Source organism: Globicephala melas, chromosome 1 (assembly GCF_963455315.2).
Source record: "Globicephala melas chromosome 1, mGloMel1.2, whole genome shotgun sequence".
NCBI classification, from domain to species: Eukaryota; Metazoa; Chordata; class Mammalia; order Artiodactyla; family Delphinidae; genus Globicephala; species Globicephala melas.
Genome location: NC_083314.1, coordinates 62,713,517 through 62,736,161, shown reverse-complemented (window position 1 = coordinate 62,736,161; position 22,645 = coordinate 62,713,517). Strand labels below are relative to the sequence as shown.

Sequence of the window (22,645 nt, the reverse complement as noted above, 5' to 3'; positions counted from 1 at the left end):
AGGTAAAATGCCTGGTGGTGGCATTAGTCGATAAATGTCAATGTGGCAGATCAGAAACCTGCTTCACCTGAGATGATGATGTTATGTTTTCCAAGTGTTCTCTCAGGACTTGTCAGAACCTCTTGAGTAGTCATGTCCTCAGGAGCTGGTGACACCTGGGCTGGTAGCATCATTAGTCCAGCAGGTGGTACTAAAATCCCAGGGGATGGAGTGATGCCTGAGGGTGGAGCGAGTGCAAGAAATTGCATAGGAAATTAGAACCGCGTTTTGTGGAGGGGCAACATCCTTGGACTCTGATTCATTCAAACAAGTAATCCTAGGGTAGATTAAACAGAAACTTCTCCCTCCTTTTCTTGCGCTGAGATCCTTATGTGAAATGGGAGAGAGACCTGAGGTGATGGTGGCCTTCTCTGGGGATTTCTTTGGGTCAGTTCTCTTCACCCCCTGCCTTCCCTGGTGCCCCCGGGGCAGGTCGCTGCCTTCTTTCCGTTCCGCTGTCTTGTCATGTCACCCACTGCTTAGTCACTCTCAGCAAAAGCTGTTTCTACAAATTCACTCTCTGTCCACCTAGGACAAAATACATGCCTGGCATGTGCTTTGTGGGTAAGGGAGAGGGAGGGAGGGTCAGTCGGGAGCTGTGGGGCAAAAGAACATTCCTGGAGACTTGAGTGAGCGCTACGATTTCACCTGTCTGTGGGTTACATCCTCCTGGGCACATTCCAGGTTGACCCTCATGTGGGAGGGAGGTCTGCATCAAGTCTCATAGCCTTGGAAGGACTTCCTTCCTTCCCAGGGACCCCCTTGTATTTCTAGGGAATTGGTTTCCTCCCAGCAAAGCTTGCCTTTGCCTTCCCTCTCTATATGCATTTAACCAACCCTTGAATTAGGGACAGGGGAGACGAGAGGCGGGGGCCCTGAGACTGCTGACCCCTCGTCTCTCCCGCCACGGCTCTCTGTGCCCAGTTTACACGGAGTTAGGGCTGCAGTGAGCCTTGGCATAGTCAGTGTGTTCTTTTACTAGAGTAACACGTCTCCTCAACGAATTTTTAAAGTGACTTGACAGCCATGGAGGAATTGTGTTTATTCTGGGTCCTTCTACGTGTGGTTCTCAGCTTTGGCTGATGGGAAGCAGCATTAGCTGATTTGGAAGGGCTGAGTGGAGGCCAAGCAGGGAAGGGGAGACCTGTCGTTTCCTGCCCTTTACCCTGCAAGGCCCCTCTGAGAGGGCCTGTCTCAGCCCAGCAAATGTGCCAGGGCCAGAGTGATGACAAGGAAGCTGGTTTTAAGTCCCTGGGGTGTCCGGTTTGTGCCAAGACCTTGTTCTGCCTTAGTTGTCGGCTTCGCCCCGTTTCCTGACTGAGGAGGAGGGCGTTTCAGGGCGGTGAACTGGCTGGCCCCGAGCTGTCCTTAGCTTAAGGAGGGGACCCGTCTGTTTAAGGTAGTAATTCGATGGAAGGCTCTTGGGAGCGGAGGTGGGCGAAGCCTTCTGGTTTTGCGTGTTCTCAGCGTCTGGGCAACGTGCCGACCCACTGCCATCTCCTTTTCCAGGGTGGAAGCTGGAGGATGCCCCCTGCCTGTCTTCCTGTTTCTCCCTCTCCATCCTGTCTTTCCACGTGTCTGCCCTCTACCTCCTGCACTGCAGCCCCCCCCTGCCCCCCCCCACACCTTCCCAGCTGCTCTGAGGGACTCCCACCCCCACTGGGTCCAGCCTGCTCACCTGAGTTCACAGTTCCCATCCTTCCGATACGACAGTCTGCTGTCTCAGGGAGCCATCCCCCTCCCGGAGCTTCCTCAGTTCCTGTTGTCTTCATAGAAATTTAGGCTTATTAAATACACACCATGTGCCAGCCACGGTGCTGAAGCGTTTTATGGATATCTCCCTGTCTTCCTAAGTGACTGCTTTGTGAGAAAGTTGCTATTATGGGCTCTGCTTTACAGTCAAGGAAAATGAGCTCCAAAGATGTTAAGTAACTTGTCTAAGGCCACAGAGGTAGTAGTTAATGGGGTCAGGATTCAAACTGGGTCAGTTTTGCCCCCATCGCTGTAGCTGATGAGGCAAGAAGTGGCTTCGGGCTTCAGCGGTCGCAGGTGTGACTCACCTGCGTCCACTGCTTTCTCCCTGGTACGTTCCTGTCTCCCGTGACATGACAGGTGATGCTCTCGGGTCTGCAATACACAAGAGAGCTGCAGGCCTGGGCCGAGGGCAGTGGCAGAGCGATGTGAAAGGGGAGTGAGAGTGTGTGTGTGTGTGTGTGTGTGTGTGTGTGTGTTCTGGGGGAAGGACAGAGGTTCCCACAGTGCTGAAGCTGTCAGCAGTTGTGTGAAATGCACGTCTTGTGAAACAAACCCGGCATCAGGCATTTGCAGGGCTTTTGAGTCAAAGCTGCTTAATAAGTGCGGGCGTGTGTTTGCTTTTTTCCCTCCAGCTCTGACAACCTTTTGGTCTGGCTTCCTTTTTTCTTTGGACCTTATCTGGAGACGTGTGAAGAGCTGGAGGCCGCATGGGCTGTGTGTTTTGGTGAGCTCGGCCCGTTGGCCTGAGTGCCCGAGCTCTTGGAGGCCCGTGGGGCTGAGCCACGTGGCACCTGTTGGGGCTCCTACTTGGCCAAGCGTCCCTGGCAGAGCAGCGGCGGTGGCAGCTGGAGCAGGGCCCTGTGTCCAAATGCCTGAGAAGACCATTTCCTGGCTGGGCTGGGTGCACAGGCGGCAGGGTTTGTGAGGCAAATCCTGACGATTTAGGGACCAACCAACCGTTTTATTGCCAGGGCTCATGCGGGGGGAAAACTCCTTGTGATCTGAGGAGCTGGTAGAGAAGTCAATGGTGACAGCAGTATATTTGTTACCCGGGTTTCTGGAATGGGGTCTTCCTGACAGTTTTCTAGCCATCTGATCGTGCAGACTTCATGCCAGCCTGGACCAAAACCACAGGCTCTCCCTGTTACCTGCCCTTCCCCACGTGCGTGCGTTCCTGTGCGCATGCCTGCACGTAAACACAGAATTATTTACAGACGTGGCTTTCCAGAAATTCACTTACAAGTATTCCCTATGTTTGTTTAGAGTTTCATCCCACGCTGAAACGATTACCTGAGAAATGATTGAGGGGAGCTGAGAGCCCATTGCAAATGACTGTAGATGGATTCGATACCCTTTTGGGGTAGGAGGGAAAGAGTTAATAGCCAAGATTGAAAACATTTGTAGGGAGGGGCTGTTTTTGATTATGGGACTCAAACTCACTTGCTGAGTTTGGGAGAAACTCAGGCCCAGGGAGGTTAGTGTACAGTGGCGGAACGAGGATTCTGGATGCTTTTCCGTGTTTTGATGAAAGACTGTATTAAAAGCAGTGTTTGTTGCAAGTCCCCGAATAACAGCACCCCCAGGAGGAAGAAGGTAGAAGATGGTGAGTTTGGGTCCATCTGGGCAGCTTCACAGCTCCAGGCCATGGTTTCTTACACCATGGTTTTCTCATCTTTCACTAAGAGGTCTTCCCTTTGCAGACCTCTGTGCTTGAGGTGGCCAGGAGTGGCTGACCACAGCGGGGCCCTCTGCCCCACTTCTACCCCCTGTAGGGGCTCAAGTGTGGGTGGGAGCCGGGCAGGTGGAGGTGGCACATCAGCAGAGGGTTGCCGCCCTGAACACAGGTAAGTGTAAGGGCAGGGGATCAGGGTGGGCAAAGGAGAAGTCTCCGGGCAACCTGCACCCTTTTCCAGGAAGCCCCACCACCTCTCTGGGCCCGGTCCACTTCCTATTATGAGTTTGTCCTGCCTTTTTCTGGGGTTCTCAATGAAGTTTTATTTGGGTCAAATGTTGCTTGAAACCAGAAGACTATTGGCCTTTCCTGGAAAACCTCTTGCTTTGGAGAGCATAGCTGGATTTGACTGTAGCAAGATGTGAAAATGCAACTTGTTTTTCCCAAAGCGGCTGCTGACTGGCTCTCGGTCAAGTCTCTTAGGAATCCGGCTTGTGAATCATCCAGAGTCATTGTGAAGCCTGTGTGATCCTGGTCGGCCTCGTGAAAGGCGGACATGTATTGACTCATGCACTCTTTTCTTGATTCTTGTTTTTCCTTCTCTTCTAGTATTAAGGGACATCAGCGAAAGAGGGAGGGACCTTGAGCAGATTTTATCTCAGTACATTACATTCGTCAAGCCTGCCTTTGAGGAATTCTGCTTGCCAGTGAGTTGTGTTCTTGTTTTTCATTGAATTTAGTCTTTAAAATGTAATCAAACAAATAAAGGTCTGTAAGTTGAGCTCCCTGGCTGGGATTTCACTCATTCCCTCCTCTATCCTCAAGTCCCAAGAAAGGGCAGCCTTTGGTGCTTTGTTTCCTATCACTGTGTTCTCCAAGAGCTCTGTCCTGCCCCTCTTTTTCTGGGGTACCCCTTCAGGATCCTGCTGTCTGATTCCAGCAAGCTGTACACTTCTTGCTTGGTAGGCTCATGGTGTGAGACTACCTCTGAGACCACCTCATGGTGTGAGACCCTTTATCGAGGGTGCATCAGTATCCCAGGATAGACTCAGCCACTTGGGTCTTCAGAAGGTCTGTGATGGTTGGAGTACTGGTGTAGGAGGCCTCAGCTACAAGGTATTCCCTTCTGAGTCTCTTCTGCCACTACATCTGAGCCCCATTTCGAGCTTGTCGTTGGTCCCCGTGTAAGTTCCGATTTGGGAGGTTCGCCATATTGGAACAGGCTTCTGTACTTCTGCCCTAGCACGGGCTCTGTCAGGCCTGCCCACGGCAGCTGGGAACTCTCTAGTGAGGTGGCTTTCAGAGAAGGAAGGGTGAGGACGGGGGAATTCTCAGCTTTTAGCGAATCAGCCCTCAGCCTAGGAAACACCCCAGCTTCTTCATGAAAGACCTGCGAACGTTGAGGGAAGACCTCAGGGACATGAGGTTTGGAGTGGTGGGGTTAAGTTCTGAGAGAAAGCGAGAGAGGTTGAGTCTTCGTCTTGTCTTGGGTGATGCCTTCAGGGAGATGAGAGGTGTAGAGTGTGGCCGAGTGTGGGGATTTCTCTGCTTCGCCTGATAATTAACTTCTTTTTCCTCCCATGGAAAAATATGATCCCAAACCGTCTTTCTTTCTTTTTTCATTTTTATTGGAGTATAATTGCCTTACAATGTTGTGTTAGCTTCTGCTGTACAATGAAGTGAATCAGCTATACGTGTACCTATATCCCCTCCCTCTTAGATCCCTGCCATCCCTCCCATCTAGGTCACCACCTAGAGCAGCAAGCTGAGCTCCCTGTGCTATGCAGCAGCTTCCCACTAGCTCTCTATTTTACACATGGTAGTGTATATATGTCAGTCCCAATCTCCCAATTCATCCGCCGAACCCCACCCCTGCCCATCCCCCCCACCCCGGGGGGCCTCTTTGTTTCTTTAAGTCTGTTAGTAGGTTTTGCATCAAAACAGACTTGACATTTGTTTCAGCCTGGAACCGGGCAGACTTTGAGTCAGCCTGAGTAACGCTGATGCCCTGTTCATTCCCCTGGAGAGGATTGGGTCACAGGATTAGGTTTCTGGGAAGAGGGCAGAAGTGGCTGTGGAGCTGTGAAATTCTATCCATCCATCTGAGGACCTCTCCTGCTCTTTTTAACTTAATAATAAGAATACAGGGCTTCCCTGGTGGCGCAGTGGTTGAGGGTCCGTCTGCCGATGCAGGGGACGCGGGTTCGTGCCCCGGTCTGGGAAGATCCCACATGCTGTGGAGTGGCTGGACCCGTGAGCCATGGCCGCTGAGCCTGCGCGTCCGGAGCCTGTGCTCCGCAACGGGAGAGGCCACAACAGTGAGAGGCCCGCGTACTGCGGAAAAAAAAAAGAATACAAAGTAAACTGATTACTGAACATACATTAGAGTTTACTGCCAACTTCCTGCTGTTTAACTTATTTGTAATGGAGCTCAGAATTTTACGTAAATATTTTCTAGGTTGTTCTACCTGTTCCTCCTGTCCAGCCACTCAGCTCAGGGAAAAGCAGCTCATTCCCACGTCAACCAGGAACTTGGGCCTGATAAATTGTCGGCCTGGTTCAAGTTGGGCATCAGTCGCAATTCAACAGTTGTAGCATGGAAGCTGCACAGAGTACAGATGCCCATGTCCTAAGGCATCGTTTATGTGGTCTCACCAGGACACAAGTTATTTGTAAAATGGTCCACAAAATGTCAGTAAACTTTACAAACAAAAAGAGAGTCTGTGGGCTTTTTTTTCTTTCTTTTTTTTAAGGCTGTGTCATAACAGAGCCAGGGAAAGTGGTCATCAATGGCGATTACTTCTTTGTGGGTTTACCCTCGTGCTAGATAAACAGTGTATAGAAATCCAAGGTGAATTGCTCCCCTTTAAGTTTGGTCTTACTAACTGATGGTTTTCCATCAGTGAAGAGGCAGTTATATATTTGGTTTCAAAGACCACGTTCTCTGTACAGATTGTAAGCTGAAACAATGTTAACTGCTAATGAGAACTCAGGGAAAAGCCGATTTATTATAAATTAGATAACGTGGATAAAATGTATTCTGTTTAAAGCCACAAGCTGCTGCTCTCTGGGATTGGTAGAAGGCTGGCCCTTTCCCCACATTCCCTTAGAAGAGGGGCTTGGTCCAGCTTCTCTCTTTAATGCGTTGTAATGCATTTAATGCATTGTAAATATCTTTCTCCACAGACAAAGAAATACGCTGATGTGATCATTCCTAGAGGTGCAGATAATCTAGGTGAGTCCTCATGGAGTGCCATCCCTTGGGGCATAACTTCTACCCTTTGTCAGTTATACTTTGGAGTAGGATGTGGTAACCAGACAAGGCTCTATAGATGTGGTTGAGCCACTGGCTGCTGCTGTGAGCCAGAAAGGTATTTATACCTATGCATCTGGCCTCGGGGACAGGCCCCTGTGAATATGCCTGTACATAAATGGGGACAGGCGTGAACTTGTGCTTCTCTGGCAACAATCAGAGGGCAATAGATTACCTTCTACTGTCATCCCCAGTGATGATACCTGGCTGCCTTGTATGTGAGGCCATTTTTTAGCAAAAGTAGATTTCCTTCTTAATCTAATTTAGAATGACCTGCCACTAAGGTAGCCTTTCCTAAAGGGAAAGGGATTTCTACCACTAGTGTATTTATGCGTTAGCTTTGACTTGTCTAGAAAGTAGGACTATCCCTGGACTTAGGCATAGTGGGGCAGAGTTGAATTGTGAGAATACCCTGTCTTCTCATTCTCTTTATCGTTTATTTCAATTTTCCTCTGTTTAAAAAGTAAAATTTTTGCCGAGCCTTTTGGGAGTTAGTCACAGCAGTGAAAATTTCACTGTATATTTCTTAAGGACAAGGCCATTTTCATTTACATTGCCACAGTGCGCTCCTCACATCCAGGACAATTAACATTGACTTAATCTCCTTTAACTTTCCTCAGCCTTTCTTTGTTTTTTATGACACTGACATTTTTGAGGAGCACAGGCCCATTGTTTTGTAGAATGGCACTCAGCTTGGGTTTGCTTTTGTGTCCTCAAGATTAGCTTCAGCTTATATAGTCTGGAGAATACCCTGGGGGAGGGGTGTTCTTGGGGCATCACCTCAGAGAGCACTTGATGTTTATCCCATTTTGGGTGACGTTAACATTGATCATTTGCTTGAATCATATGATTTCTTTCCAAGGCTAAGGAAAGAGAGTCCCATTTGACCTTTGGAGGGGAGGGCCTTCTGTAGGGTCCCTGTCCTTGGGATGGGGAGCTGCACGGGATGGGGGACCAGTGGAAGGGTCTCACAGCTAATGGATGGTGTCAGAGCGAAGGCCAGACCTCATGTCTACAGAATTTGGGTCGATTGCTTTCATCCAGTCCGTGCCTCTGATCGTGTTCTACGTTGTCCTACTCCGAGAATGCCCCTGCGGGGGTCATATTAGCCCTGATGGAGGCTTGGGGAGGTGGCGTGACCTGCTCGCAAGCAGCAGAGCCAGCTTCCTGGAACAGTTTTAACCTTTGGTTCCTGAGTGCCGTCCACCCAAACAGACACACAGCCCCACAGACGTGCTCCCACCCTCCTCGTGTCCCTAACACTCTTCTGGTCTCTGCCCCACAGTGGCCATCAACCTCATCGTGCAGCACATCCAGGACATCCTGAACGGAGGGCTCTCCAAACGGCAGACCAACGGCTATCTCAATGGCTATACCCCTTCACGCAAGAGGCAGGCCTCGGAGTCCAGCAGCCGGCCGCACTGACCCCCGTCTCCTCAGACCCTGGCCCCGATCTCCAAGGGACAGGAGGAGGGGGCAGAGGCACTGTGCATCTATACATATGGTTTCCTATGACATTGCTGTATTTAAGAAAACACCATGGAGATGAAATGCCTTTTTTTTTTTTTTTTTTTTTTTTTGGTACTTCGGAGCAGAGAAATGAAACAGAACTTGACCCTGAGCTTAAATGACAAACTGTGCCAACTACTACTGGTGATGCCTAATTATGACTTCAACGTGTAACCAGTTATAAATACATACATATATATATATATAGAAAAGGATCTATTTTTGTGTAAATGTACAAATACTGTACAGCTGTTTGCCGTAAGTATTCTGCAGGAGGGCCTGTACTTGAGTGTGTTTTGGGGGCTGGAGCTGGAGTTTCACCAAAGGGAAGTTGCCTGGTGGGTTCCAGGTGGGGCAGGCTCAGGCGTCTGGGAGGGAGGCTCACGGCTCGCGGCTCTCGGTGTCCGTGGGTCTCGTTGGAAGTGGAGTTTGGAACTTTTGATTGCTTCCCCTGCCAGATGCCACCTTCCTGGTGCTGGAGCTTCAGGATAATGTTAATGAGAGATCCTCTTTTCTTTTTTTTTCTTTTTTTTTTGAGTTGAAATTAGGCAAGACCTCAACTCAAAACTCAAACTCAGGGAAGGGGCCCACTGAGGGGAACGAGTCTTCTGCGTTTTCTTCTTGCCCCTGCCCACCTCTGGCTGCTCGGGTAGCTCCACACTTCCTTCCTTACTCACCCGCTTCTCAGTCTCTCGGAAAGCCAGAGCTGCCTCGCTCTCCTTCCCTGGTGGGGATGTGACGGGGTCGCTTCCTGACTGAGTGGGGAAGGAGGGAGTGGGACTATGCCTGTCGTATCGTCTGAGATGCTGGTGCCTCCCAGGGAAGTCACCCATGAGATTCCTTGGGCTGTCCCCCAAGCTGTGGAGTGCACACTGGACCCTTGCAGTCTGGGCTTCGGTTGAGGGCCTCTGCTGGCAGCCTGCCCCTCACAGGGTGGCAAGAGAGCTCTGCCGTGTAGGGAGCCTGTAGCTTTTGTTCCCCGAGGCGTGGGGATTTGCAGCGAGGTGAGGATAACGGGGACCGTCACTGGCAGCATCACAGTCACATTGATTGACTTATTTACCACGCTGCCGCGTCACGTGGCAGCTGCCGGAAACGAGGGGTGGGGAAGGGGAGTGGCGTGTTTTTTTGGTTTGTTTTTGTCTTTTTGCGGTACGCGGGCCTCTCACTGTTGTGGCCTCTCCCGTTGCGGAGCAACAGGCTCCAGACGCGCAGGCTCAGCGGCCATGGCTCACGGGCACGGCCGCTCCGCGGCATGTGGGATCTTCCCGGACCGGGGCACGAACCCGTGTCCCCCGCATTGCAGGCGGACTCTCAACCACTGCGCCACCAGGGAAGCCTGGGAGTGGCGTTTTTAAGTCACAAGTTGGAGTCTTGGGCTGAAAACATTTGGGGTGGAGAATTCCAGCTTTTCCGAGGGCTCCCTCTTGGTGAAAACTTCCTTCTTTGCAAGAAGTACGGATTCCTGAAGATTTCCTGGTGGGGAGGGGTGGAGGAAGCAGGGGACCAAGCGAGAAGGAGGAGGTGTAATTATAGAGGCCTGAAACGTCACCTTTTAACTGCAGAAGAGGCAGAAGCTTTTCACCTCAGTGTGTTCCATCTCAGTGCTCGGTAGGCTATGCCCTTAGTTATTCCCTTGTGACTGCCACAGCCTGAAACATTTTGGTGAACGCTTCTCCTTCCATTGCTTTCATAGCCCCTTGAGCCATTCAGATAAACTGATGCCGTTAACTCTAGTCACACGGGAGCAAGCGGCCATGCAGTTTGCCTCCCCTTTTCTGGACTCCACTTGACTCTAACTCCGTTGGGCTGTGTCAAAAAGTCCAACCTAATCCCCAGCAGGGCTTTGCCACCCCCGAGACCTTCAGGAGACTGTGCTGCAGGCCCTGAGGGAGCCCCCCCAAGGGCAGCAGCTGCCTGGTTGGAGAAGGGGAGGGTCCCGAGGTACCTGCTCTGAAGACCGGTACCTGGCGGGATGGCCAAGTTCTGGAGTGCGTGTTTCCGAGTCAGTATTGATTATCTTTCCAGTCATGCCTTGTGCGGTTCTGAGATGAAGGGTAGATGGCAGGATCCTGAGGACCCAGGGGTCTCCTGCCTTGCTGGGTGGGGCCTGTCTGTGCTCAGGGGAAGCCCGTCCCTGTCTGGGAGAGCCTCGGCCCTTCGGTGGTAGCACGGTCAACTTTACTTGAAGCTCCCAGGTGCCAAACCATTCAGTGCCTTGGCTGTCTATCCCACTGCCTTGGAAGACGGATTCTTCTCATCTCTGAGCCTTGAGTTACTTAGCCGCTTCCTCATCTACTCCTGGTGTTGGGACCAAGCCTCCAGTGTCTCCGAATAGCCCTGTCCTCGCTGGAAGCAGCTCTAGGGCTGCCCTGCCTCTGGGTAAAACCGTCACCAATTCTTGGTGTCTCGGTTGGGGGCTCACTGGGCCGTGCTGACGACTCCTCTGGTTCTGTGACATAGTACGTCTGGGGCCAGGAGGGGACGGGAAGCTCTGCCTTGGTGTGGTGACCCCAGCGTTTAGCCAACTGAGTACCTGAATTTGAGCTTTCTATGTGGCCAATCCCGGACTTGGTATTTTAAGAGTCACTGGATCTCTGATTCCATTGGAGAGTCAGGTAGAGCCATTAGGCCAGACATCATGACATGAGTCACCTGGGTGCCCTTTGCTGTCCAGGGAGGCGACACGGATGAGCAGAGTGGGGCGATTGATGTTGGTCGTGTGTACGTGGGAGTCTCTTGTCTTCAGAGATACCCTGTGGTGCTCGCTTCTCCCAGCTGCGCAGGTATTGTCCAAGGACCATGTGTTTAGGGAACAGGCATTGTGTCGTGGGAAGGCCTGGTCCCAAGCTCCTTCACCCCAGTGGAGCTTCTGCTCCCTGGGTTTCTTGTTCTTGGGCAGCCTGAGACCAATAGGGGCAGAGAGCTGGCAGTATGTATACGGAAGATGCAGTGTTGTGACTTCAGGTGTCCTTTGATTTGGAATGGATAAGGTAGGCCCTCAAAGAGGCAGCGGTCTCTGAAGAACAGGCTGGGGAGGGTGGCAGGGAAAGGTCCCCGGTTCACCCTTCAGAGCCTGTTGTCTCTGCAGCAACCCACTGTGGTCTCGGCTGCTGGGCAGTCAAGGACACTGGCTTCTTGCCTCTCCTGGGCTGGCTTGGACACTTGTCTCTGTGTCCAGGGTGGGTTGCCAGTCTCATGAGGTCACTAGGTCAGGCTAAGGCTTGTGTGCGGGAGGGACTGGAGCCCAGCTCGTTTGTGTATCACCTCCTTTGCTGTCCTTGTGAGGTTTCCCTGATTTGACATCCTTGACCAGCACTAGGGCCCAAGGCTATTGGAGGGAAGTAGTAGCCTCCTGCAGGGAAGTGTTTTCCTCTGCCCTGGAGTCTCCCACCTGCCTGTCCACAACCGTGTGGGTGAGGCGGGCTAGGGAGATTCTGGGTCCCAGGGCTGGGCTTCTGAGAAGGGCTGACTGGACCTCTCTGCCACTCCTCTCCTTCACCCTGACCTCGGGGTGGAGTGGGGAAAGTCTCGGTGTCCGAGCAAACGAGAGGGAGAGCAGGCTGAGGAAACCGTCGGGGTGAGCCTGGAGCTGAGTCCCCTTTGATCTTGGTCTCTGGGCCTTCTTCGGCCCTCCTGGGGCAGGGGGCTGGCTACAGGTCAGCATCCGGCCACCCTTAGAGGCAGTGAGTGCCTAGCCAGTCCTGCCTTAGGAACAGAGTGAGTGGTAAATAAAGATGTAGGCTTCTTTTGTGTGTCTTAGATGCTTGCGCTTCCCCCTTTTCTTTCTACTGCCCTGCCTTTACTCTTAGCAGTTACATAAATGACCACATACTCTGTACTTTGCTGTAAATAAAGACTGAACAGAAAAGAACCCACTCTTGCCTTCTTTGTGGTGCTTGGGCCGGAGGAACAGTGGCTGAGGCCAGCGAGCTGAAGGGAAAGTAGCGCCTCCAGGCCTTCGCTGTGTGGATACGGGCACCAGCCTGCTGTCACTATGCCTCCCCTCCTGGGCTGCACCCAGGCCACCATGTGTGCACTTGTGTGTTTCTGCTCTGCTTCTGAAGCCAGGTCGAGATCCCTGGGAGGCTTCTCTTCTCCGGCTCTGGCCGGCTCTGCTCCCTCTGAGGTCATCCGGTTTGTGCAGTCTCCTCCCTTCCTGTCCTCCCTTCCCCATCACTTCCTCAACTTTCACAATAAAAGCCAGAACAAAACCTTCTAAATAAAGAAAACTTTATTGGGGTTGGGTGGAGGAAAGTTGACATTAGGACAATGTGAACAACTTCAGGTTGAATTCACATACATATATGTGTGTGTGATTACCCTGATGACTATATCCATTTAGTGTATAGTCATACATCAATCAAATGCAGATAATCATCATCTCTTGTTACTGAAAGATCTAGGTCACCCACCACCGAGGATTTGAAAATAATTAAAGTAATTGGCTTTTGTGCTCCTTGTAGCACCCCGACTCTTCCCCCCCGGCCCCGCCTTTTCTCAGCTTCCCTTTCATCCCTTCACCTGCTGCCTCCCAGGCACCCAATGACCCTCATTGATGTGCGGAGTTGCCCTGCTATTTCCAGCCACTTGTTCCAAGGACAGAGGCAAACCCTTCAAGGAATTCAGATCCAAAAGAACTTGGATTTAAGAGGAATCCATCCTCAGAAGGCCGCTGTGTTTTCACATAACACTTAGGTGTGTGTTATCAAGCTCGATTATTACCTGCAGGCAGATGAAGACGTGAGTCGTGGTTGTGCAAGCCGCTTTAGCTGCGATCCAGTTTGCTCTGTGCGTTGCTCTCACATTTCCCCTATCTGTGGACCACGTCTGGAGTCCAAGCTTTGCTTGGGACTCTGTTCATTTCTCAGAATTCAGTTCTGCTTCCTTGTTGTAACTTGAGGCACAGTTGTGCAGGCCAGTGAAGCCCTTGAGCGATTTGCTCTGCCTCCCACCCGCCTGTCGCAGCATCCTTTGAGCCACTTTCCGCTCTGCATCCTGGACTCACCCTTTTGACGGGTGAGTGCTGCTTGAATCAAACCACGTCGGCTCAGACTGAAGGAAACCTGTTAGGACCTGCATAAGAGTTTTAAAGACAAGAGGTGGAGAAGGAGACCTAGGATGTGGGAAAGCTTTGAGAGGATGGGACCGTAGGGATTGATTTCTTTCATCATCTGGTGCTGGGGGCTGTTTAGATTTCTATTTTAAAACAGAGTTTAAACACATTTGCTAAAACCCAGAATGAAGTTAACCTTCCTGCTAAATCTTGGGCTATACCTGCATATATGCTTATGTATCTTTTCAGTTACACCATGAACTAAAATAACAAACTAGCCAACTGAATCAATTTGAAGCTAGGACTAAGGATTTATCTAGACATATCTCCTCAGATGAACGGATGGAGCTTACGGGTGGGAGAACATGAAACTGTGCCTTACGCAAACTCATTTTTCGCACGGTCCAATCCATGCTTGGCATCCCCTTTTACAATGAGGATTTGCTGGGACTAGGTCAGTGGCGCCCGTGATGCAGGGGATGAAAATGGCCTGGGGTTCACCATGGTGTTAAGTGCTGACTGCCCTGGGCCAGGGGAAGCCAGCCTGGCCTCTGCCTTACAAGCTCATGTGCTTCATGGGGTTTTATCTGACAAGCCCAGGATGCTCTCACTAAGGGAATTAGAGTTGAGGATATTTCCAGATTCCTCTTTATCAGTGAGCACCATGTACTTTCTTTTCAGTTCTTGAAATTTCCCAGTTTTCATGATAACACTCACATCAGACTTTTCCAGCCTTCAAACAGTCCTGCAAAGTATGTTAGGAATGCGGTCCTGCTCCAGTTCTACCGAGGAAGCTAGGAAGTAGGACTGTGCTGTAGGAGGAGGCTGCCTGGTGCGTGTCTGCCATCTAGTGGTGGAACTCAGTTCTCAACGGGGGTTGGGGGTTGCCTTGGGTTGTGGAACTAATACTTTTGCTTGGCTATCACGGTTTCTAAGAGAATGGTCAGAGGGCCTAGAAGTCTAACTACTTCTGATGTGATTCTTTTTTTTTTTCCTGGAAGATCTTTATTAAAGCCTTCACTAAGGCAGGTAGGAGCATCAGCTCCTACTTCTTAGTTTCTCTGTTGCTGCAGTCTACTCTAGTGGTTCCCCAAGCTGGCCATCATCATCACCGGGGCTTGATAAAGACACTACTGTGATCCATTCCTGAGAATTCTGATTCTGTAGGTCTAGGGAGAGGGTCTTTTATAACAAACTACAGGTGAGTCAGATGAATAGGCAGAGTTGGAAACCCAGGACCTTGTGTATTTAATCGCGTAGACCGTTTAAATCTGTGATGTTCACAGCACTGGAGAGCCCATTTCTCCTGAAAATGTCATCTGTGCTGTTTAAAGCCCTTCACTGCCTGCATGGGGACTGGAAAGGGGCATTAAACGCTGCTCAGAAGCTCATTCAAGTCCAGCACTGCCTCTTAGGTTGTAAGACACCCTCCACCCCCCCAGCCCCCCCAAAAAACCGGCACCAGGAGACACTAAACTACGGCTGCATGTCTGCCCTGGGAAAGTTCCTAGGATGTCCTGGGAGCAGGGCAAGCTTTTAGAAGTCATCTAGTCCACTGCCTTCAAGCATGCTTTTAGTCATGGAGCCCTTCGTGAAGTCTTCTTGAAGTCTCAATGTGAAAAGCAGAAAAGCAGCTTCTCCCTTGAGAATTCTCAGGGTTTTCTTTGAAGCCATTGAAGTCAAAGCCCTTCATTTTACAGATGAGGAACCTAGGGCCCAGAGGCAAAACGACTGGGTCCGGATCCTACTACCGACTGGGCTGTAGGTCTGCAGTGGACTTGATTTCAGGGTTGGAAACAAAAGTCCCTCCTCCTGTAGTCCTTTAGAACTTCTCCAGGGCAGGCATTGGTGGCAGAAGTTGGGGTGGACCACTGCCATTGGACTGATTCTTTTTTTTTGCGGTACGCGGGCCTCTCACTGCTGTGGCCTCTCCTGTTGCGGAGCACAGGCTCCGGACGCGCAGGCTCAGCGGCCATGGCTCACGGGTCCAGCCGCTCCGCGGCATGTGGGATCCTCCCGGACCGGGGCACGAACCCGTGTCCCCTGCATTGGCAGGCGGACTCTCAACCACTGCGCCACCAGGGAAGCCCTGGACTGACTCTTTTGGGCAGCTACAGGAAGAAGGACCTGGGTGGGTGGAAGGCAGGAGAATGAAGAGAGAGAATCGAACTTCTTTTAAAAATTATGTTTGGTTAGTTGGGGGTCAGCTGAGTTCTGTAAAAGGGATTCCACCTTCTGCTCAATGATTTCACTGTTGTCTGGCTTCAAGTCAAAGGGAGACTTCAAGCCTGTTGGGGGAAATCACTGTGGAGTTGACAGATCTAGTTTCAATGTTGACTCTTTCACATAATGGCTGTGTGGTCTTGTGCAGCCTGTACTCTAGGGATAAGAACCCCTGCTTTGCTCAGTGTTGAATGAGAGCTTGTACACAGGCAGGACTGCCTGGGTGTAAAGTGTCCAGGGAGTGGCAGCTGTCTTTATACTCTTAGTAATTGGGCTGCAGTGGGTGAGACTGAGTTCCTAGAAGGCTTTTTCTTAGTAGCTCAGGGCATCTGGGAGAGGCTGGCTGGCTTGGGGAATAATTCCTAAACCAGATTTCTCTGTAGCTACTGCTGGAGCCCTGCCCCAGGGCTAATCTCAGAGTTGCCAGAGGAGGGTTTAGCAAAAGCACAATAGGATATTTTGACGCAAAGACCAACCCAATAGGTTCAAAGCTTTAGCCCGCCCCCAGGGCTATGAGCATCCCAGGCTGAAACCCACCCATTTCTGGCCCTCTTGTTGACCCTGACACCTCCCACCGGTGTGAGGCTCAGAGATGGGAGTTGGATTCAGGGGTGGAATAAGGAAGGATATCTGTTGTACATATCATTTAGGTATTTAAAATGGATCCAAATACTTGATGGTGTGCTTTTTAGGACCTCAAAATGTTGACTATCCAGAAGGCTTGGCACCAAAACAAAGGGGTCAGATATTATGTTCTCTTGTTCTGTAGCTGAAGAGTCTGTCTGTGGGGCAAACAAGCTGAGGGGCGGCGCTGGGCATCTCCAGTGGGACAGCCTACGTTATCCTGGCAGCCCCTTCAGGGTTAGGGGTCCCCCCTGGTACTCCAGCCGATGAAAGTGCCTTGTCTTTCTTGATTAGGGTTTTCAGTCTTTTTTTGTGCCATGGAACCCTCTAGCAGTCTAAGGACACCTGTCAGAATAATGTTTTTACACCTATGAAATAACATCCAAAGAAATTTAAGAAAATAAATTATACTGAAACACAGTTACCAAAATATAAAAACAAATCTGTGATACGTGTGCTTCTTTATTAACACATCAAATAACAAGATTCAGTGGCCGGTCTAATAACCACTACATGGTATCATAGTGATGAAACTAAATCGTATTTTGAAATTCTGCGGCAACTGTAAGGTGTTAGGAACGTAACTCTGATTTCTATTGCTGACAAACAAGTCCAAGTACAACTAACATTCATTCCTGTGGTTTGTTTCCTACATTCATAACGGAAGGCAAGGCTAACATGTCAAGTAGAGGCCAGTGAAAATAAAGATGTAAATTTTAAAGATCATAGACCACCTGAATTCTGCCCAAGGCTTCTGTCCTTAATCCTCAGATTAAGAAACACTGGTCTAGATCCAAATCTTCCGGGTCACCTGGTGACTAAGGTAGATGAATTTGTCTCCTTTTACTATGTGTCTTGAGTGAGTCAGGACCCAGCCATGGCACTGGGCTTCTTGTGTGACAGCTGTCTGGGTGCTGGCCAGTGGACACACAACAAGCAACCCCAATGTAATTGAAAATGTTCTTGAAACCACACTTAAAAGAGTAAAAAGAAGGTGAAATTAATTTTAACATTATATTTTATTTAACCCAGTATATCCAAAATACCGTTATTTCAACATGTAATCTATGTAAAAATTACTCATATCTTGCATTTTCTTTTTTTTGTACAAAGTCTTCGTTATCTAGTGTCTATCGCACACTCACAGCACATCTTGATTTGGACTGGGCACATTTCAAGGGCTCAATGGCTACATGGCTAGTGGCTGCCTTATTGGATAGCGCAGGTCAGTACCGTTAGAATTATATTGTGTTTGGGTCAGGCAAGGGCTCCCATTAAATACTATCTTTTTACCAAAGTGGGTACTGGGGTCCAGAGAGAGGAAGTGACCTGCCCAAGGTCATGGCTAGTTAACTAGAGAGCCAGGCCTTGGTTAGGCCTTTGTCTAGTGGGGTTTCTGCCTTCATGTTACCCTTCAGGAAAGATTACATTTTTCCAGCCCTGGGTTCCAAAAGCCTTGGGTTTTTCAGGAGTGGCCTAAGTGTTGGGAGTGCCCCCTCTGAAAGCCCGTGAAGAGGGCTAGGAAAACAGCCAAAGAGAGAAAATCCTGGAGGAGTGAAGGGCTCAAGGGGAATTCGGTGATGACAGAAGTGGAGGGTGACCTCACAGCAGGAAGAACATATGTTGGTTCAGCAATGGATGAGGATGAAATAACCAATTCAGAGTGGAGGGAAATAAAAAGAAAACTGTTGAAAAAGAATATAAGGCAAAATCTTTGAGATGATATTGAATAGATGGGGAACATAAAAAATCCATTTATCACACAGAGGTCCAGAGGAGATGATTATGAAATGGAAGGCAGAAATGACTGGTAATGAAAGGAGAAAAGGGGGAAATCCCAGAATCTTCTGTTTTTTTCCTAAATACAGATAAGGGAAGACACCAGGGAATTGTCTTCACCGCAGCTCAGTCACTAGGTAGAGATGCTGCATGCTTGTCCACGGTACTGTCTGCTTGTGTAAAAAGTTGTCTTTCCTGCATGGGGAGCTCCTTGAGAGCATAGAGCATGTCTGGCTACTCTTAGTATCCCCACCCAATGCTTGGCATGGCTTAGTTCTGCCACAGAGCAGGTGTTTGACAAACTTTTGAAAAACAAAGGGGAATAAATGAATGAGGGAGGAGAGCTCTGCATGCAGTGCAAGATGGGCACAGAGTCAGGGAACCTCATCTGGTCTGAGCTTCCACTCTTTCCTTGGGATGTTGGCAAGTCACATCACCTCTCCTGCCAGGCCTCTCCATCTGAGAAATGAGAGACTCCTCTCTGCCCTCCTCAACTTAATGGTTTAGTAGATCATGTGAAAGAACAGCTATAACATGAATTAGAGCAATAAAAGCTGTCATACAAACATAAAATGTGTTATTTATTTTCAGTGGAAAATGTGACTAGGCCAAAGTGGTATTAAGAAATGATCAAGTTGGACTCGGACAAATGTGTGGGTGAGGAAAATAAGATGTCTGTACATAGCCAGAAAGGAGGTGAGAGCAGATGAAAACAGCAAAGTGGATTAATGGAGTGAAAGCCTGTGTCAGCCACTCGGAGAGTGTGGCTTTGGGACAGTGTCCGTGAACCTGCAGGAAGCATGAAGACAATGTTTGTTTCTTTACCTCTGGTCAAAGTGTCAACCTGTCACAGGATCTAACTTTCCCAAAGTCTGAGAAGTAGCTCCGCCATACCAAGCATCATTGAAAGAGGCTCTGTCAGTTAGGATTAGCTTCAGTTGCATATAACAACAAAACAAACTAATGAAGCGCCCCAAATAATTGGCTTTAAGCAAGGTAGTTTATTTTTCTCACAAAAGAAGTCTAGGGACTGGAGGTTCAAGGCAAATATGGTGGTTTCATCATGTTGTCAGGGACTCAGGCCTCTGTTTCTATCATCAGCACTTGGGTTATATTTTCAAGATTACTTTGTGTTCCAAAAAGGCTGCTAGAGCTCCAGTCAACAGGTTTGCATTCCATACAGGAGGAAAAGAAAGACATGGCTTATTCTTGTTAAGAAAGACTTTTCAGAAGTACCACACACTTCTGCTGATATCTCATTGGCCAGAACTTAGCCTATGTCCGTATCTGCGTGTAGGGAGATAGAGAAATGTGATCTTTTAGCTGAGTCATTCCTACTCTGCTTAAAATAGAAATATGCAAAGATAATATAAGCAGAAAAACCAATCAAACATGACAAGTTCTCAATGAATGATAGCTGTTAATGTAATTTTTTGTTTTGTTTTTTAAAAAGGAGTTTTGAAGGTATAAGTGACATAAACTGCACATACTTAAAGTTTACAGTTAGATAAAATTTGACATGTATATATTCATGAAACCATCATCACAATCAAGATAGTAAATATATCTGTCATTCCCTGAAGTTTCCTCATAAGCCTCCTTCCTCCTCTTCCCCAAGTAACTATTGCTTGGCTTTCTCACTATAGACTATTTTGTATTTTCTAGAATTTTATATAAGTGGAGTCATACACTATGTACTCCTTTTTTTTGGTCTGACTTTTTCACTCAGCATAATTTTGATATGGATCCATGTTGTGTATATCAAATTTTTGCCCTTTCTGTTTGTTTTCCTATTGAATTTTGAGAGTTCTTTATATATTTTGAATACACATCCTTTTTAAATATGTGCTTTGCAAGTACAGTTGACCCTTGAACAACATGGGTTTGAACTGTGCGGGTCCACTTATCCATGGATTTTTTTCCCCCATAAATACATATTAAAGTATTACAAGATTCCCCAGTTGGTTTAATCCACAGATACAGAACACTGATTGTGGAGGGCTGACTATAAGGTAATACATGGGTTTTTGACTGCGTGGAGGGTTGGTGCCCCTAACCCTTGTGTTATTCAAGGTCAATTGTATTTTCTCCTATTCTGTGGTTTGTCTGTTCTATGACGGTGTCATTTCAAGAGCTAATGTTTAAAAATTTGATGGTCTGATTTATCAAAAACTTTTTACTGATCGCACTTTTGGAGTCATATCTAAGAAATTTTTGCGTAATCCAATGTCACAAAATTTTTCTCCTGGGTTGTCTTCTAGAAATTTTACAGTTTTAGGTTTTACATTTAAGTCTGTGATCCATTTTGAGTTAATTTTTGTTTATGGTGTGAGGTATAGATGGAAGTTCATTATTTTGCATGAGACATCCATTTTTCAACAGCACCACTGTTGAAGACTCTCCTCCATTGAATTGTCTTTGTACCTTTGCAAAAACTCAGCTGTTCATATTTGTGTGTGTTTCTGGACTCTACTCCACTTATCTATTCGTCTATTTGATGTCAATACCACATTGTCTTGATTACTATAGCTTTATAATAAGTCTTGAAATCAGGTAGTATAAGCCCTTCAATTTTGTTCTTTTTCAAAATTGTTTTGGCTATTCTAGGTCCTTTGCATTTCTATATGAATTTTAGAGTCAGCTTGTCAATTTCCACAAAATGTCCCGCTGGGACATTAATTGGGATGGCGTTGGAGACTTAGATTAGTTTGGGGAGAACTGACATCTTAACAATGTTGTGTTTTTTGACTGTCAACTCAAGTAATCAATAAACAATCTATGATAGGAATAGAAAAGAGTTTTATTTGAGCCAAGCTGAGGACTATAGCCTGGGAGACACAGAATCAAGAAGCACTTGAATTGTATTCTGTGGACTACAAAATGCGGGAGGCTTATACAGGCAAAAACCACAAAGTTATATAAATTGTTTGTCAAGACTTAGGATTGGAGCTGGTAAGAAGTAAGGGTGCTTATTAAGCAAGGATTGATTGGGATCCGAAATGGTCACATTGTTACAAGATTGCAGCTGGAAGTTGCTAGCAAATACTATTTTGAAAACAACTGGTGGCGTCCTTGAGTTTGATAGAGTTCAGAAAATTTAAGTTCTCAGTGATGCAGGAACATGTCTGAAACCACATCCACAGTGGCCATCTGGCTCCATTTTGAATGCTTGAACCAGAGTTACTCCATTTTGATTTTTAAATGATCTTCGACATATAATCATGACCTATGAACAAGGTATATCTCTCCACTTATTTTGCTCTTTGATTTCTCTCAGCAATACTTTGTAGTTTTCAGTTTACAGATTTTGTACATTTTTTATCAGATTTTTTCCTATGTATTTCATAATTTTTGGTGCTATTGTAAATAGTATTTTTTAAAATTCTAATTTCCAATTGCCTGTTGCTAGCATATAGAAATACTATGGATTTTTGTATACTGGTTTGTTATCTTGCAACCTTGCTAAACTTACTTATTAATGTTAATACTATGTTTAGAGTAGTTTCAGGAGCGAGCAGAGATATAACAGTGGTTTAATCTACCATATTTAATGAAAAGTTCTTGAGATTTCTGTATTCATTTTCATCATCTCTACAGGTTTGGAAATTACACATATTTTTCTTCCTTTGGTGATTATCTTTTAAAATTGACAGGCATACTTGACTTGAAAAAAATCTCTAATCTCCTACCTAACAATATGAGCTTTAGAAAGTTTTAACTCTGATCACGCAGTCCAGCTTACATGTCAGCATTACTGAGTTTTATTTCTACCTCGCTTTTTAAATTTTTATTGAAAAATTAAATTTTTTTTACTTTTAATATTCATGTATTCATTTTACTGAAGTATAGTTGAGTTACAGTGTTTCAGGTGTGCAGCAAAGTGATTCAGATATATATATATTCTTTTTCAGATTCTTTTCCATTGTATTCACCTTGCTTTTATATGCCCTAAGTTAGTTATCATTTATTGTTTTTAAAAAATCTGTATTGTTTTATGCTGTCAGTGCTTGTTTTATATTTACCCAGAGTTTTATAATGCCTTTGTTCACTATTTCATTTTGCATTGTTCTTCTTAGTTCCAGATTCATTTTTTTCTCTAAAGTACACTCTTTAATGACACTTTTACAAAGGGTGTTAGTGGTATGCTCTTTGTTGGAAACTGTCTATTTTACTTTCACTTTTGAAAGATAATTTAGCTGTATATTTCCTCTCAACATTTGGAACATATTTTTCTACTGTCTTTTTTTTTCAAAAAGACTTCTCTTTGTCTTTGATGTTCTGCAATTTGCCTTGAAGTGTTGAGACGTGGATCTATTTTTATTTATCCTTCTTGTGCTTCCTGACTGGCAAGAGCTACGTGTGTCATATATTCTGGAAAGTTCATAGCTATTATCTTTTCTAATGTGCCTCCTCACCTTTAACCCTCTGGATCTGTAGTTACATGTATTAGGACACTTCATTCTTTTTTTTTTTTTTTTTTTTTGCGGTACGTGGGCCTCTCACTGTTGTGGCCTCTCCTGTTGCGGAGCACAGGCTTTGGACGCGCAGGCTCAGTGGCCATGGCTCACGGGCCTAGCCGCTCCACGGCATGTGGGATCTTCTCAGACCGGGGCACGAACCTGTGTCCCCTGCATCGGCAGGCCGACTCTCAACCACTGCGCCACCAGGGAAGCCC

At 47.4% G+C, this 22,645-nt stretch overlaps 1 protein-coding gene across 3 annotated transcripts in view; it reads left to right on the top strand.

The window, feature by feature from the left end:
* The window catches only part of UCK2 (uridine-cytidine kinase 2), an 84,785-nt gene extending 62,369 nt beyond the window's left edge, over positions 1–22,416 (top strand). For all 3 annotated transcript variants that reach the window (XM_030875602.2, XM_030875603.2, XM_060296961.1), the window contains exons 5-7: positions 4,076–4,173; positions 6,653–6,701; positions 8,065–22,416. In XM_030875602.2, coding sequence (XP_030731462.1) covers positions 4,076–4,173; positions 6,653–6,701; positions 8,065–8,204 — 287 coding nt within the window. In that variant the 3' untranslated portion in view covers positions 8,205–22,416. The remainder of the gene's footprint in view (positions 1–4,075; positions 4,174–6,652; positions 6,702–8,064) is intronic.
* Positions 22,417–22,645: the final 229 nt, after the last annotated feature.